The sequence below is a fragment of the Amblyomma americanum genome, chromosome 1 (genome assembly GCF_052857255.1).
Source record: "Amblyomma americanum isolate KBUSLIRL-KWMA chromosome 1, ASM5285725v1, whole genome shotgun sequence".
In the NCBI taxonomy this organism is placed as follows: domain Eukaryota; kingdom Metazoa; phylum Arthropoda; class Arachnida; order Ixodida; family Ixodidae; genus Amblyomma; species Amblyomma americanum.
The window spans coordinates 239,220,311-239,236,014 of NC_135497.1; the positions used below are offsets into that span (position 1 = coordinate 239,220,311).

General features: G+C 47.2%; 1 protein-coding gene across 4 annotated transcripts in view; it reads right to left on the reverse strand.

Moving 5' to 3' along the window:
* The window catches only part of LOC144114813 (protein spitz-like), a 110,490-nt gene that overhangs the window by 8,288 nt on the left and 86,498 nt on the right, over positions 1 to 15,704 (reverse strand). For all 4 annotated transcript variants that reach the window (XM_077648791.1, XM_077648790.1, XM_077648789.1 and 1 more), the window contains 3 exons: positions 9,980 to 10,151; positions 5,683 to 5,744; positions 4,796 to 4,901 (listed from right to left, as the gene is read on the reverse strand). In XM_077648791.1, coding sequence (XP_077504917.1) covers positions 4,796 to 4,901; positions 5,683 to 5,744; positions 9,980 to 10,151 — 340 coding nt within the window. The remainder of the gene's footprint in view (positions 1 to 4,795; positions 4,902 to 5,682; positions 5,745 to 9,979; positions 10,152 to 15,704) is intronic.

Genomic DNA, 15,704 nt, shown 5'->3' on the forward strand with positions numbered 1-15,704 from the left:
TATTTGGTAAACATGATCATCTACCAGTCAGCTGACAGTTCCATGTTAGCAGCACGAAAGGACTGGGAAGTCTGACACACTTTAGCATCAAAGCACCCTAATATGAAGCAAGTTTTAATTAGAATTAACCATGTAAAGCTTAAGGTGGGCTGAGACTTTGTTTTGCCAAAAAATTCTATTTTGAGATTCTGTGGTCTTATAAATAATATTTACCTTTTATAAAATATATTACAATTGGGTATTCACTACTTAAAAATGATTTCATGGTCCTTTTTCATCGTCACGTCAACCCGAAAAGTGAGTGTGCCTTGACGTGGCCTCTTCGTTTCGGATACTTGCAAAAATTCACTGCTCTGAAGTTTTACGTCAGAAACAAAAGTTTTGGTTTCAGTTTAGAATTTGGCCTTGTTAGTACATTTTTCAGCCATTAGTGCTCCTCCTGTAGCTCTTCTCTCTATAGTCACTGGATAAGTTTTCAGAGTACTGTGAACCTCCTCTCCTTGCCTCCAGGTCTGGAAGTTTCATAGCTGGCCCTTCAATGCTGAACGGACACTCAGAATGAATGGGAGGCAATTATATTTGTAACTCGTTGAACCAACACCCTGCACATGTACGCAGGTCCTAGAGGAAAGCCCAAAAGTTTTGGAAGCCCGCCACTCTATAGGAAGTGTTTGCAATTCATAGTGTTCACTTTTATGGCAATATTGGGCCGCGGAAGCCACATTTCTTCCAAGCACGGCGGCATGGGGAAAAGGAACGTGATACTCTGAAAACTTATCCAGTGACTACTTCAGTGAAGGGAAGTTTTGATGAATAAAACAGTTTCAGAGACATTAATTGGTGTTTGGAGGTTTGTGTAGCTTTTCTCAGGAAACATAACACATAAGCAAACAAAATTTTTCACAGGTGTTAATGCCATTTACTTAATTGGCACCAGAATAATAGCCTAAGTTCATTTGTATTTTTCTGACTAAAAAAAGAGTTGGGTGGCCACTTAATTCCACTGACAAAGGAAAAAAACATAATGAATCTAGTTTTTGCTCGAAGAGCACAATTTTGGTATCAGTTGTGTAAAGCATTGGTTGCTGCTCTTGTAGAAAATTTCAACAGCCTGCAGATTGTAAATTAAAAAAAAAAGGCACATTGGTAAAAATAAGAACAAAATCACCAGGGACGGTAACAAAATCGTCAGGGACGCGACAATTTTTCGTTAATTATCACAAAAACTGGACTGTACACATGAATGCGTACGAACCTGACCCTGCGGAGCAGAAACTTTATTTGAAAAAGTCAAATCAATCCTTGCCTCTTCTTACTTTGCAGTTGTGTCAAAATCCTGCTCTCACAACTGAGCAGGCTTTCCATTGCAACATCGACATCGTGAGCGTCAATGAACGAATGTATGGTATCAAGAGCATTGAGCACATCCCCCGGACTTTCCTCGTTTTTCTCGAGCTGATCATCGCCGCCCTCGTCATCGCTCTCCTTAGTCATGCTGCATACATTCTTGATAACTGTTTCATCCACAAAGAGAAAATTGTAGAGTGCCTCTGGCGCAGTCTCATTGACACCACGCAGCTCCTGGCATGTGCTGGCCAGTGCAACCCCTTCTGGCAGCTTCGACCCTCGCGAGGCGGCCATTACGAGCTGCATGGCTGTGAACCCCGCATGCTTGAACAAATCCTCAATAATGCTTGCCCTTGTAGCTGTCTACACCACAGCCACCATTTCCAGGGCCATAAACAAATCCACTTTTAAGGGGCACCCATCTCGATGTTCAAGAGCAGCCGTGAATAAGCCTCCTTCCGTAGCACACTTCACACTCCGTATGAAACCTTGGTCCAAGGGCTGAATACGGAGGTGCAGTTAAAATATGAGACAGACATTCGTCAGAGTCGTGTTATCAACGTAATGGGCACTGCAATTGACCAAAAACAGGCACACAGACCTTCCTGCCTTCCGAATGTCATTATTGAAGGCATCCAGCCAACTCCCAAAGATGGCGCGGTTCATCCACGACTTATGGTTGGCTGTGTAGTGCACGGGCAGCCTGCGATTCCACTTAAAGCAATGTGGCTTTTTACTTCGGCCGATGACCAGGAGCGGACATTTGTCTGAGCCATCCATGTTGGAGCACAACAGAATTGTAGCACGTTTCTTGCTGTGCTTCCCACCATGGCATCGTTGTCCTTTCACCTCTATTGTTTTCGACAAACAGCCTTTGGTAGAACAAGCCAGTTTCGTCGGTGCTGCAGATGTCGCATGGCTTGTACGTGGCTTCGAGGTCTTCACAAGTCTTTGCATCCAAATTGACGCTGATTCCGTGTCGACGCTAGCCGATTCACCTGACAATACTTTGGCAACAATATTATGCAGTGCATTAAAAAAATTGCTCAGTCAACCGGCACTACCTTTAAATTTGTTGCGCCCTAGTTGGCACGCAAAGTCGAGGGCTTTCTGCTGCACCGAGCTCCCAGACAGCGGCCCCTTGTTTGCTTGCTGTTCTAAGAACCAAGCAAACACAGCCTTGTCAACACCTTCAAAAGTCGACGTAGTCAGTGTCTTGTGCTGGGCATGTGCTCCGTTCTCCAGAGCCGTCAAGATGTTGTCTTTGCACTTCGACATCATAGACAGCGAACTGCATGCAATAACGAACTCTTTAGCAATTTTCATCTTCTTTCTGTCTTTCGCAGCTTGGGCGATGATGTCCGCCTTCTCCTGAAGCGTCAAAAACTTCCGCTTTTTGTTCGGAGGAGGCACCTTTTCAGCACGTCGATTGACGAAACAATGCGCATACGGCCCGCTAGGCAACCACCAGACCCATCTGCGATGGCAATGGTGATGCGGCTATGCCCGTTTGAACTGGTTGCCAACAAATCAGAACTCGCCAAACAACAGGTGTGCAGTCATCATCATCAACAACTTGTAAACAAAGATGGCTGCGCACATAAATGGGTCTGTTGGCAGCATGAAAGGGTTCAAAATGTTGAAGGTGGTGTGAAACACATTCCAATGCTTTTTTAATTTCCTGTTATGCTTTACACACAAAGAAAACCTGTGGACTGCTACTTCAGAAAATTTCGTTGCAGTCGAATTGAAGTCTGACAGCATTTCGTTGTTGAGAAAAATGAAATGCATTGAATCTTATGAACGCTGGCCGGGGCTACTGAAATGTTTTGTTCCGTCGAGAAATTCGTACTTGCGGTTTTAGATATTGCGGGGTTAATCTGTAAACAAAAATAAAAAGTACTAGACAAAATTTTGTCCATTTTTGAACTCTAATATGAGCTGCGCCTATCTTTAAGATTCCCTGCAAACTTTATAGCCATAGCTTTTATTACAACTGCTGTACAGCCAACTTTTGAAAACCATTTTCAGTCTCACACCACCTTAAGCTGCAATTATTTCCACCGCCATAAGGTTGCAGAAAATGCAAAAATGTAGAGAAGTATTCAAGTTGGCTTGCCCTTTAACGCCATCAGCAGACAGGTCCACCTTATCCATTAAAGCTAGCCATGCAGTGTAATCTCGAGTGAAAGTAGTACCAAAGCAAGCAGGAGGGCAAGCTTTCTGCAACAGTGCTAAAATACATCACGACAGTTTTGAACAATTGTTTACTTGGAGCTGAAATTTACTTTCTGAGTAGAAGCATTTGTAACAAGTGTCCTGTGCACTTTGTGGATTTCTTTTGCCAGATGAAATAGAAAAGAGGGAAAGCATCACAACCTGCTGTTCCCAGTACTGTTTGCCGCACTTTGCAATCTTGCTACACTACATTCTCCCGAAAACTCCCTTGGCCTTTTTAGTTAAACCAGCACGCCTGGTCATCAATGTTCTCCCACAATGATCCTAAGGATAAGAAGCACTCCAGGTCAGAATAAGCAACAAAGAAAAAAGAGAGCCCTCACTACGCAACTAAAACTCACTGTGAACAACACAAGCGCTACAAACACAGACACAAAGGGGGAACCCAGCGCTTACTCACAACTGAAGGGTTTATTAAGAAGCTTGAATATATGCCCAGTGCTTGTGTTATTCAAAATGAATGTTTACCAACTTGCTCAGTTATATGCCTCGATGCAACTAAATCTAATCAATGGAGTTCCTTTCACTTGGCAGAAATCAAGCAGAGTGATGACACTCCTAGGATAACAACAGCATATGACTTCTGCAGCAACTGTCATGTACACTCAAGCATACATTTGCAAATTATTTGACAAGCTTCAACACATCCCAGATAGCAGCAGAAAATAAAAGGAGAGGATATTAGTTACCGATTCCACTCCAACAACCCATCAAAATGGCACAAGGCACAGCAGTACTCTATACTCCGTGACAGCTTGTTCTGGCAATGGAGCAGAAGCTATGGAAACGAAATGCGCCTTCTATCCCTAGGCAGCGAAATACAGTCCGCTGTTGCAGTTCTTAGTTTTCTTTCGAAACATAGCATATCGTCAATATTCATTATTTAAGGCCTATTTCTAACACTAACACAACTGCCAACTGTCATCGTGATTGCAATGAACTTGCTAGGCCCATCTCCTTACAGGAGGCTTCCATAGACGGTGCCAGATGGCCAGGCGCACACCGTCTTGCGGAACTATCTGGTGGAATGATACAGTTGCGGACGCTCTGCCCCTGTAGCCTTCCCTTCATTACCAAGAAAACCTGCCGCTGAGTATAGATCTGTGGTCTTAAACAGAGGCCCTATTGCAAGTACATTCAGTGTGCTTAACAAGTAACACATCTCTAATATGTGCAAGGAGTAAAAGCAAGGTAAGCGCTTGTCACTTACTGATAGTACAAGTACACCGTGATGCAGACTATGAAGACAAGTATGACTGCCATTGTGACGCCACCTGCAATGCTTGCCGTCTCAATCAGCACCCGCTGCCTTGTGGCTGCAAAGAAATGACGATGACGGAAGGTTATAAGCACTCATAGGTACAGCCTCACTGCACTCTGAGAAGGTTAAGAAGACACTGTTATCATATTAAGCTTACAAGCCCCCAAGTCGCAACAACTGTTCAAAGCAGACAGCCTGCAGGCTAGCTTTCAAGCTCTGAGACAGCTGGTACAGTCTTTGTCAAAAATACACAGCCTAAGGGGTTTGCTTCCAAGCCTTGCAGTGGGGCTCTTTACCACATTTGACAGAGGGTTGAGGACTTAAGTTCCTCCCGCCTTCGTGAGACGTGAGATTAAGATCCTTGATTATGCAAGAGGAGCCGCGCTGCAGGGCTCAGAAGCAGACCCCTTGGGCTGTATACTTTTGACAGACTGTACATTCTCAACCATCACATTATCCCAATTTACTTTCAGCTGACTGAGAACAAACTCATTACTTGCTAATCTAAGAATACCTGTGTAGGAAGCTGCAACAGGTAAGAGACTAAACGTGCTGACAAAGAAGGAAGAGAAGAAGAGCCTGAAAATCAGACCACGCCCTTTAATAGAGCAAGAAAAGGGGGGGGGGGGGGGGGGATACAATGAATAAAAGAGCCACTGCTAACCCATCCTTATTCACTACATATTGCTAACACATCCACTTCAAGCAAAGACAGGATAAACAAAAATGATGAAACAGAATTGGGTGATGCTACAATGATAAAGACAGTCACAAGCATGACCATACCACAAATCAATCTTGGCATGTAAAATGCCAAGAAGTGGGTCAATACTCACGCAGGTAGGTTCCATCAAGGTCCTTGAACTCACATCGTTGCCCCATATATCCATCTGCACACCTGTTGAAGAACAAGGGAGAGAAAAAATTTCAAGGGCATTTAGCTCTATTGTTACCAATTGGTGAACAGAACAAATACACATTCAGAGCAACAATACACAGCTGCGACAACTACTTCATTGAGAGGTTGATTTTAAATACTAAGACTGCAAAGCCATGTTCTAGACTATAAACAGTTGCCTTCTAATATAGACAGGCAATTTGTACAACCTGAGAAACAAAACAAAAGTGTCATTCTGGGAAACAAGGAACTGTTATAAAGGTTTTAAAGATACAAAAACATAACTTTGCTTGGCACATAGACAGTTATAGCTAAACTACACTCAGGCCACACCTAGCACAAAGTGGCACAGTAACTAATGTTCCAAGGTCACACAAATAAGAATAAGCTGAGTAGAGACTCATATGCAAGGTAAAAGAAGAATTTCATCACTAATTTCACTCCACCAGACTGACCAAAATGGTGCATAATTTATAAATTTCAAACCCTTTATAACTTTCCCTTCATACAAAGGTTTTCGGTAAATATCGTATCCCTGTTACACTAGAAGACTGTGTAATTTGAAATGAATAGGATTTGATACACCGAGGCCATTTGGCCTTCTTTGGTGCTATGTGGTAAAAAATAATGTAATTTTCTAATTATATCAATGATACCCTGTGCTGTTAAACATCACTAATGATACAGTGGCCTGCAGTGACATTGGAAGCAGAACCGCCACATTTATTGGAGAGTAAGCCAAAGCCAGGTCATGGACAAGACGGGCAACTGCTGATGAGCTGAGAAGGATTGCTTATAGCCAAGTGTCCAGATGTGTTCTATCAACTTCAATCTTTTGCACACGTTCTAAAGTGGTGGCGCTAATGGCCTCTCACGAAGGAGGCCTAGGTGCCATATTATAAGCCGGGTGTTTCAATTAGGGCGCTTTAAATATAATAAAAATCTTTTCAGGATGACACTCTCAGCCTCAGCAGATGTCAATTCCTTATATCATGTTATAAGGAACATCAAAGTGGCCTTTTATCTAAAACAGTCTGGTGGTTAGTGTCAACAGAAAGTTTGTAGCCTCAGACAAGGAGATGCCATATCAGCTTTTGAAACAAAAAAAAAGGTGGATCTCCAACGCCTTGCAGAGCGAGGAATGTGATGCTCTTTTCCATACAAAATTGTAGCTGAGCGCATGCTGCATGCAGGAAGCCTAGTGCATATTGTACCTGAAATATTGTACCATCGCATACACTTTTTGCTTTACCATTTATAAAAATAATGGACATGTGGTTAGTGATGACTATCCTTTTCCTTGTATGAAGTAACGGAGCAAACAAAGTGAATGCCGTGGTACAATAGCAGCAGCTGATCGAATGTGGTGCCATGGCCACTGCAACAGGTCACCAGCAGGCGCTGCATTTGCATTGTGTTTCCTGCACGTCGTGCACTCAGTTTGTTTTGTGCAGATAAAAGCACAGGGTTTCCTTGCACTACAGGGCTTCAGAAAACAACTTTCCCTTAATGTCAAAAACTGATATGGCATCATCTTGTCCATGACTACGAACTTGCCTTTGGCACTTCAAAAGTGCCTGCTGAAGCGACCTGTATTCGCCGCAAGATTGACCTATAGGTGGCGGCACCATCGCTCCACTAGTGTGGGTCGGCAACCGGTGGCGCCCACAAAAATGTATGTGCGGCGGTTCGCTGTCAAGTTTATGGAGGGTTTTCTACTGAATTCTGCACAGTAAAGCATAAAATTGGCAAACGTTACATAAAAAGCAGAGACTATAGGAAAACACTGGACTGGCACGCAACCACAAAACACCCTTTTTGTGATTTTCTCATGTTTTGGTGTGCATTTTACTTGTAAAGCATTCATGGGCCTGATAAATTTATCCAATCACACTTTCCTAACAGCAGTTTTCTTTGTTTTGCCTTTTCACCAATGTGCACGCCACTGCCACAGAAGTGATATAGTTGTACGGGTGGCAGACAGGAAAATTAGGTGCGACTGCCAGCAGGTGCATTTCGCCTCACGAAGTGTCACTGTGGCGAGACATGGTGCTGCATTTATGCTGCACTTAGAAGATAAGTGCCACTCGAAATGCACTTTTTCCAGCAATGTACTACGACTGCACTTTTCCTCCAGAATTTTTCTAAGGTGACGCCGCTACGCTTGTCTTCTAAGACAGGCGCTTCACTGGGCAAAGACACAACGAAATGCAGGACGATACATTAGTTGCTGTGCTTAAATTTTCTGAGCCCACGCAGAGGCGCACATACTTTCTGCCGTGACCTGCCTCAAAAAAGACACTGTCTGGCCGACTAGAGTTCTTGAGTCGAGGATTAAGAGGATTAAATGCAGCATTGGTAGAGTACCACCCTGCAGGTATGTCCACAGAAGGTGAGCACACTAGTCTTGTCTGGCTAGACAACATCGGCACTTCTCTCAACTGGCTCCTCAAATTAAATAACACTGGCATTGCACAAGAATTTTTTGCCACACAGGAAAGCTGACTGCTCACATGTGAACCGTGTGAACAGCGTTTCAGCCAAGTGGAGTGAGCTCGCCAAAATTATTGCGAGGCTATGATTTTTGCAGCCAATTTCAGTGAAACTAATCGTGTGACGCTGCATGATAACTCTGAATGCGAGGACCAATCGTTTAAAATGACACTTTGGCCGTGTGACAGGAGTATTATGGTCACCAAAATTTAGGAGCCTCAGCGATTCATTTTCATACGTTGAAGTGCAAGCTACGAATGAGTCGCCGCAAAGACCCTGCAGATCATTGCGCATGAGTGTGGTTAGGCATATGCAAGACACTTTGAGGGAATGAGGATTTCTTGAGCATTTTAATCATCAGCAGTGCCAGTCTTCTACACAACATAAACTGGGGGTATTTGGAAAACAGGTACCAGAAATAAAACCTTGCACACACTAATTTGCTGTTTCGAAAAAAAAAAAGGAATTGTGTTATGCTTCGTGCGACTATTAAGATCTATTACTCCTCACCAAGTAAACACTGCCATGCATGAAGGGAAGGATAGTTAAGCACGTATGATATTCCATGCTATTATATTCCACTCTATAGACTGACATAGTAGATATGTTGCTCGTATTCTTCTCTTAATTTTTACTTGTCAAGAGCAATGAGCTCACATGGGAAAACACTTGTACTTAGCCGAGTACCAATGTTGCTTGGCTGACAATGGCGCATCTTTATCTAGTTTGACGAGGTAATATTTGCTTTTACATTTAAGTGCTGGGCGTGATGTGAATTCTGAAACGTTTTTGCAGTTTTCTGGGGCAAATTTTTTTCACTGTTGCAATGTGGCAGATCAGCAATAGCCTTAAAGTTTAACAGTGATAAAAATTATATAAATGCCTTTTATGTGCCTTTTGAAACTGATTAACATAGCGTGAAGAATTAACTCAACTTTATCATGCAGATAGAGGTCATAAAATGGCCCCTTCAAACTGCTGATGGCAATATACAATCGCTGGGTGGCTCTATTCAGTTGTATGGATGGCAGCGATCTGTTCGTAGTGGTTTGAAACGGAATACTTAACGCCATCATCGCCGTGTTTAAGACGCCGCGTGGCAAAGAATCTGCACTGCCAAAGACCAAGGGAGGATGTCATTATCCAGCATTACGTCCTCGATATAAACAATTATTATCTTCACTGCAGCATAAGAGGCAGACATGTAAACAGGAGTGCACTGAAACCGTGAAACAAACAACAGTCACAAAGAATGTCTGCCGCATGCGTGCACGTAAACACTGCTGGCTAGCAGAAGACGCAAGCGGGCGTCCACACTATGGAGGGTTCACTGCTGCACCTTAAGGTGGCAACTCTGCTTGATCTCGCGGCCAATTGCGTACAAGTACAAAGCCGCGTTCACAAGTTAACTTTCAGCAACTGCCACAGTTTAAAGCATGTTGGTGCTATACAACCGAGCAAAAGGCTCTCGAATGCACCTCCACGTGTTCACATCAACGAAAGAAGAAAATGAAAAAAGGGCATGTGACACCTGGTTCAGAAACTATGATGGCAAACACCAAGCAACTAGGATCAACTATTGATGCAAAAAAAAAAAAATGAGATGCACAAGAGACACACATGCAAAGTCCAAATTCCATAAAATGACAGCATGTGGCAACACAACATGGCATCTGACGCACCTAGGGACAATACGCAGTGCGAAAAAGAAGCCTGCGAAGCTGAAGGCAAATGGCACTCACTCGCAATTGTAGAGGATGGACTCGCCAATCTTGATGGAGAAGCAGGTGGCACCATTGAGACAGTACCACTTGGCATATGTCTCGGGGCATGTGTACGTCTGGAATGTAATGTTGGGTCGCACCGTCGACTGCGGGGGCCGTGGCTTGGGCGTCGACCGTGATGAGCAACCATCTGCAGCAATAATATAGGCAGGGTCATTCTTTCAGCAGTAATCTAGGGGTACTGCACTCTGCCCTCTTCTATTTCACGCAAATTCTTGCAAGCCTGAATCAATCTCTCAAAAGGAGGCTACACTGTGCATATATTATGCCTGCAAGTCATAAAACGAGCTGCTTAAGACATCACTAAACAAACTGACTGTGCTTCAAAAAGAAACCACCAGCACTCACATGTACTACTTGAATGACATTGCAATGGACTGCAAACATTTGGCAGAGGCAGGAAGGACATGGAGTGTGTTCACTCAACTGATGGCCCATGCCGTTAACTAAGCTGATAAAATGAAATCAAGCCAAAAAGGTGGCCTTTATCACAACAGACACTCGCCCCCTTTCACCACGCACACACACATTATGACTGTGCGTGTGTGTGTGTGTCCCTCATTATGACCATTAACAACTACGCCGGATATCACGCGAGGTGCGGGATGGGCTGCGGGTCGACGCGTGCAATGCGAAAGCTGGTTTACGGCACGACAGAAAGAGGGGAAGCCATGACACAGCGCCCTCCACCACTTTCGTTCCTCGTCCTCTAGCTAACTACGCCTAATAGAGGACACTGCCCTGGCTTCGACACAGACTCCCCTTTTGTGCAAGCTCCTTTCTTCTCTCGCCAGCCGCCGTCAACGGCTTGCTAAGCGTGCACGTCACACATTGGAGTCAACTTCCCGCTCCAGTGTTCTCTCTCCAGAGGCTGTCCCCCTATTTCGCAAACAGCAGCATTGAGTCCGGCGGCGACGAGCATGGGCAGCCAGCCACCCAACCGCGACACTGCCGCCACCGCCCACGTGCAAGTCGAAGTGTACCACATGCAAGCCACCATTCCCGACAGCCCACCGTCATATGACCTTGCTGCTGGGCTAGTGGATTCATTCACCTCATTCCTGATTTTTAAGGCACAAAAACAGAAAACATGAAGATAGGTCCTGTTGTCTACCTTTGTGTTTTGTCCCTTTTTCGCGCCTTAAAAATGTCATATCAGCGACGGAAGTCGGAGACCAACGGCACAGCCGACCAAACGAACTACAACTACGAGACCTCAGACAGAGACCATGCAGGCATCCCCAGAGACATCGCAAAAACAAAAGCTTACAAACAGGCCAGAGGGCCCGAACACAACCAACACAGTTTGACATTCTAAAGCTTTCTACCACTACGCGAGACGTCAACCAGTAGGCTTTCCCCCAACTGAGCTAGCTCGCGCCTCAAAAGATAGCGCAGCATTTAAAAAGGCCACAGAACTGCCGCATCCTCCACTCTCCCAGATGCAGGTGGCGAACTTGTTGCCTACAACACGCAAGCATCGCCGCACCAAGCGCGGGCGACACATCAACGTCATGTTCAGCACCCTTTACGACTGGCACCTCACCCATTACATCCCTCCGCTCGTTTCGAACGCGCCGCATTTTGCGCGACTCGGCGTGCCCTCCTCTGCCCGCAGGTAGCGCTGAGATCCGGCGGAGAAGGAGGGTAACAATAAAGTAGACGAGGAGGAGGGGCCCCCGCATCGGACCATGACGGCCGCCAGTGCGGCGATCTGATTCCTGCCGATGGCTGCGAAAACCTTTGCGCTCATGACGCCTACGAACGGAAGACCAAACAGACCACGTTTTCTTTCGGCAAACATCACCCGCCGAGCGCCCTAACCACTGAGCCAGTGGTTAGAGCGCTTGGCTACCGATCCGGAGTTCCCGGGTTCGAACCCGACCGCGGCGGCTGCGTCCTTATGGAGGCAAGGCGCCCGTGTGCTGTGCGATGTCAGTGCACGTTAAAGATCCCCAGGTGGTCGAAATTTTTCCGGAGCCCTCCACTACGGCACCTCTCTTCCTTTTTTCTTTCACTCCCTCCTTTATCCCTTCTCTTATGGCGCGGTTCAGGTGTTCGCCGATATATGAGACAGATACTGCGCCATTTCCTTTCCCAAAAAAAAACTATTATTATTATTATTTATTCCGGGGCCCTTCACTACAGCACCTTTCTTTCACTCCCTCCTTTACCCATTCCCTTACGGCGCGGTTCAGGTGTCCGCCGATGAGACATACTGCGCCATTTCCCCCAAAACGAATTATTACTATAAGAATTATTATTATTGCCCCGCCGCGGTGGCTCAGTGGTTAGGGCGCTCGACTACTGATCCGGAGTTCCCGGGTTCGAACCCGACCGCGGGGGCTGCGCTTTTATGGAGGAAAAACGCTAAGGCGCCCGTGTGCTGTGCGATGTCAGTGCACGTTAAAGATCCCCAGGTGGTCGAAATTATTCCGGAGCCCTCCACTACGGCACCTCTTCTTCCTTTCTTCTTTCACTCCCTCCTTTATCCCTTTCCTTACGGCGCGGTTCAGGTGTCCAACGATATATGAGACAGGTACTGCACCATTTCCTTTCCCCCCAAAACCAATTAAAAATTATAAGGATGGATGGATGGATGGATGGATGGATGGATGGATGGATGGATACGGCTGAACCCTCTACATCGGGCGGTGGCTCAAGCCACCTAGCCATGTCTTGTGAAATTTTACTCGTCTTGCTTTTAGCCACCAATCAGATAACCTTCGCTTGGTTACTTCTAACCTCTTAAAATCCACTTTCCCTTCACTATCCCTAAACCCCAATGCCTTGGGTAAGTCAGCCCCGCTGCCTTCCACTGTAGGGTGAAGAGCAAAGCCACGCCACCTAGCGGTCGGTGATGCGCTCGAAGCGCAGCGCTGTTTTCCAGTTCATGCCGTAAATTGTGGAAAATCAAAAGCGCGCTTTTTGCCGCTCCTCGCTTCAGCTGATGGGTCGCAGCACAACTCCAGCGATACCTAGCGTGCCTGCTTATAAACTCCACGCGTGAGTCGAATGAAGACGGTGAAGGAAATGGCGACGACCAAATGAGCCGATTCACTGAATGGCTCGCGCTTCGCACTAAGCCGCCAAAGCTCTCATTTTATGCAGTGAATAGGCGAAGTGCGCGCGCACGCAACGAAAGGTGAGCGACCCAAAACCCTCTGCTGCCGCCGCGCACGAGACGCGACACATGCGTTCTGCGCGCGTTTCGACCGCGGAGGCGCTCTCTGCGCGATCATTTTCGCCTCGTGGCAAAAAATTTCGTTTTCGCGACCACTTCCGCCAGGCGCGATACAAGGGAAATCAACAAGCTGATTTCGGTCTGGTGCGACGACACTTGCGGCGCACGCATGGCCGCCAACACACTGGTTCTTTGGCCTACAAATATACACGGCAAGGAAGCGACAAGAAAAAAAAAATCAAGTTTCGCTCCGCAAAAGCGGGAAGAGGGGAGCCGGCGTCTGTCGTCCACCGACTCCTGGCGAACACCTGGACAGCAGCAGCAGAGGACGTGCGTGCTCGGCCGACCACGAAGGAGGAGCGCGGTCCGTCCGGACGTTCGCCTCCCCCGACAGCTGGGCCCTTGTGCGGCGGAGGGGCTCTTTAAAAAGGGGGGCCGGAATACACCCCCCCCCCCCCTCGCCGTCTCGGAGGCGGTGGGAAGGAGGGGCACGCGCCATGCGGCCGGCCGGACGCGTGCCACGCGTCGTCCACGAGAACAGAGTCAATCAGCCCAGCACAGCTGCCGCCTTAGTGAGCCCCGCAGCCCCGGACACAGGGGTTTCACCCCTCCCTACCTTTCTCACTGGAAAGCGAGAAGGGCGCCCTCTTCTATGCTACTGGCCCTGTTCGCAGGCCTCAACGCCCGGACGGCGAGGCGAATGAAAGCAACGGTGACCAGGACTCGGGTCACAACACCTGAACGGTCTGCTGCATACGAGCGGCCTCTCTACGCTCACTAGCACTGCCGCGAGAGCGGCATTCCCAAACAAGGACAGCGGGCCAGTGGGGGACACGAAACTGGCAAAGCTGCAAAACTGGCCGCAAAAACGTTGGAAAAACCGGATTTACGGTTTATTGCGTCATGGCAAATCGCTGCTTGCATCCGGGAGGCCTGAGTCACCATCGTTTGCCGTAAGCCACGCCAAGTAACCAACGCTCAGATACCGGTGATGTACGTAACGAAACCATTATTCCTTTAAATTACATAATTAGCACATTCTAACGCCAGCAACTGCATCACTTACCTCAAACTTTCGGAATATTGTTTACAAGGATTCCTGTAAACGAATTGCGCAATCTATAGCTTACAGACTTCTCTTCCATCACGCTAATAGCGACAACTAAGGACAAAACGAAAAAACATTTTCAGTGCGTTTGTGAGCGTGCGCACAGCTGCACTCGCGTGCCAAACGACCACTCTTGCTCCTTCTCAGTTGTAATGTTGATTTGTTATTGGAAATGAAAGGCGCGGGTAACTGTCTCGCATCTCGGTGAACACCTCAGCCGCGCCGTAAGTAAGGGAAGGTATAAAGGAGGGAGTGAAAGCAGAAAGGAAGAATGAGGTGCCGTAGTGGAGGGCTCCGGAATAATTTCGACCACCGGGGGATCCTTAACGAGTATTCGTTAATTCATTTATTTGCTCAAAGGTCTCTTCGAGACATTACGTGAGGGAGTGGGTGGTTTTGGCAAAGACAAAGTATGATGCGAGGTTTTCGATGAGCCGCTTGAATGCGCACTGATATCGCACAGTACACGGGCGCCTTTTACGTTTCGCCTCCATCGAAACGCGGTCGGGTTCTAACACTGGTACTTTGGCTCAGTAGCCGCGCGCGCTAACCACTGAGCCACCGCGGCGGGTCTCTCAGATTTAAGCGGTGCACCATTTCACGCAATACGCCCGAAGCAACCTGCCGCGTACAGCGTAGCGCTGAAAATAACACACCTACGAATACCACAAGGCGGAACGTTAGTTCCACTCCCATGAAACAAAGCTTGACATTACCAGAAGACAAATGATCGAGAAAACGTTGAAGCAACGACCACTCTTTTGTGTCCCTTTTCTGAACAGTGCCGAGGACGAGACTTATTGCCTGTTTGTGCAAGCGCTACGCCACACGTACTTCGCAACTCCTATCGGCAAGACTTTCCCGCCGACCGTGGCCACTTGATCCCTTCCTGCTACAGCAAATTAATTTTACCGCTAATTGGCTCGGCTGCAACAAAGGGAGCGAGCGCTCCGGCAAACGGAATGAGCTGCCATCGAGAGAACGACCAAAGGGCCATTTCGTCCGGGTCCTTGGGCGACCGTCCACCTGTCAGTCCCGGGGGCCGAGAGGAAAGGAACTTCCTTTTCCCTCGCCACCAATTCCCCTTTCCCTCCGCTCCACAGCCGCGCAGTTTTCAAAAGCCAGTCAGGCGGAGAAAAGAAGTGAGTCCGCGCAGAAACGGGCCCACCGAGGGGAAATAAAATAACCAAAGCGCAAGGAGACAGCGCGCGCAGTTGAACGCACAGTGAAATAATATGAAAAAAAAAAAAAAGAAACAGCCCGGGGAAGCGCGGCCTCGGAAGGCGAAGACTGGCGCGCGCGCCCTTCGGCCAAACAGCCGGGAAACATCTGGCGAGCACAGGGCACGCACCGATGAGGACGGCACCACTCAACGCACCGCCTCTCTCCGC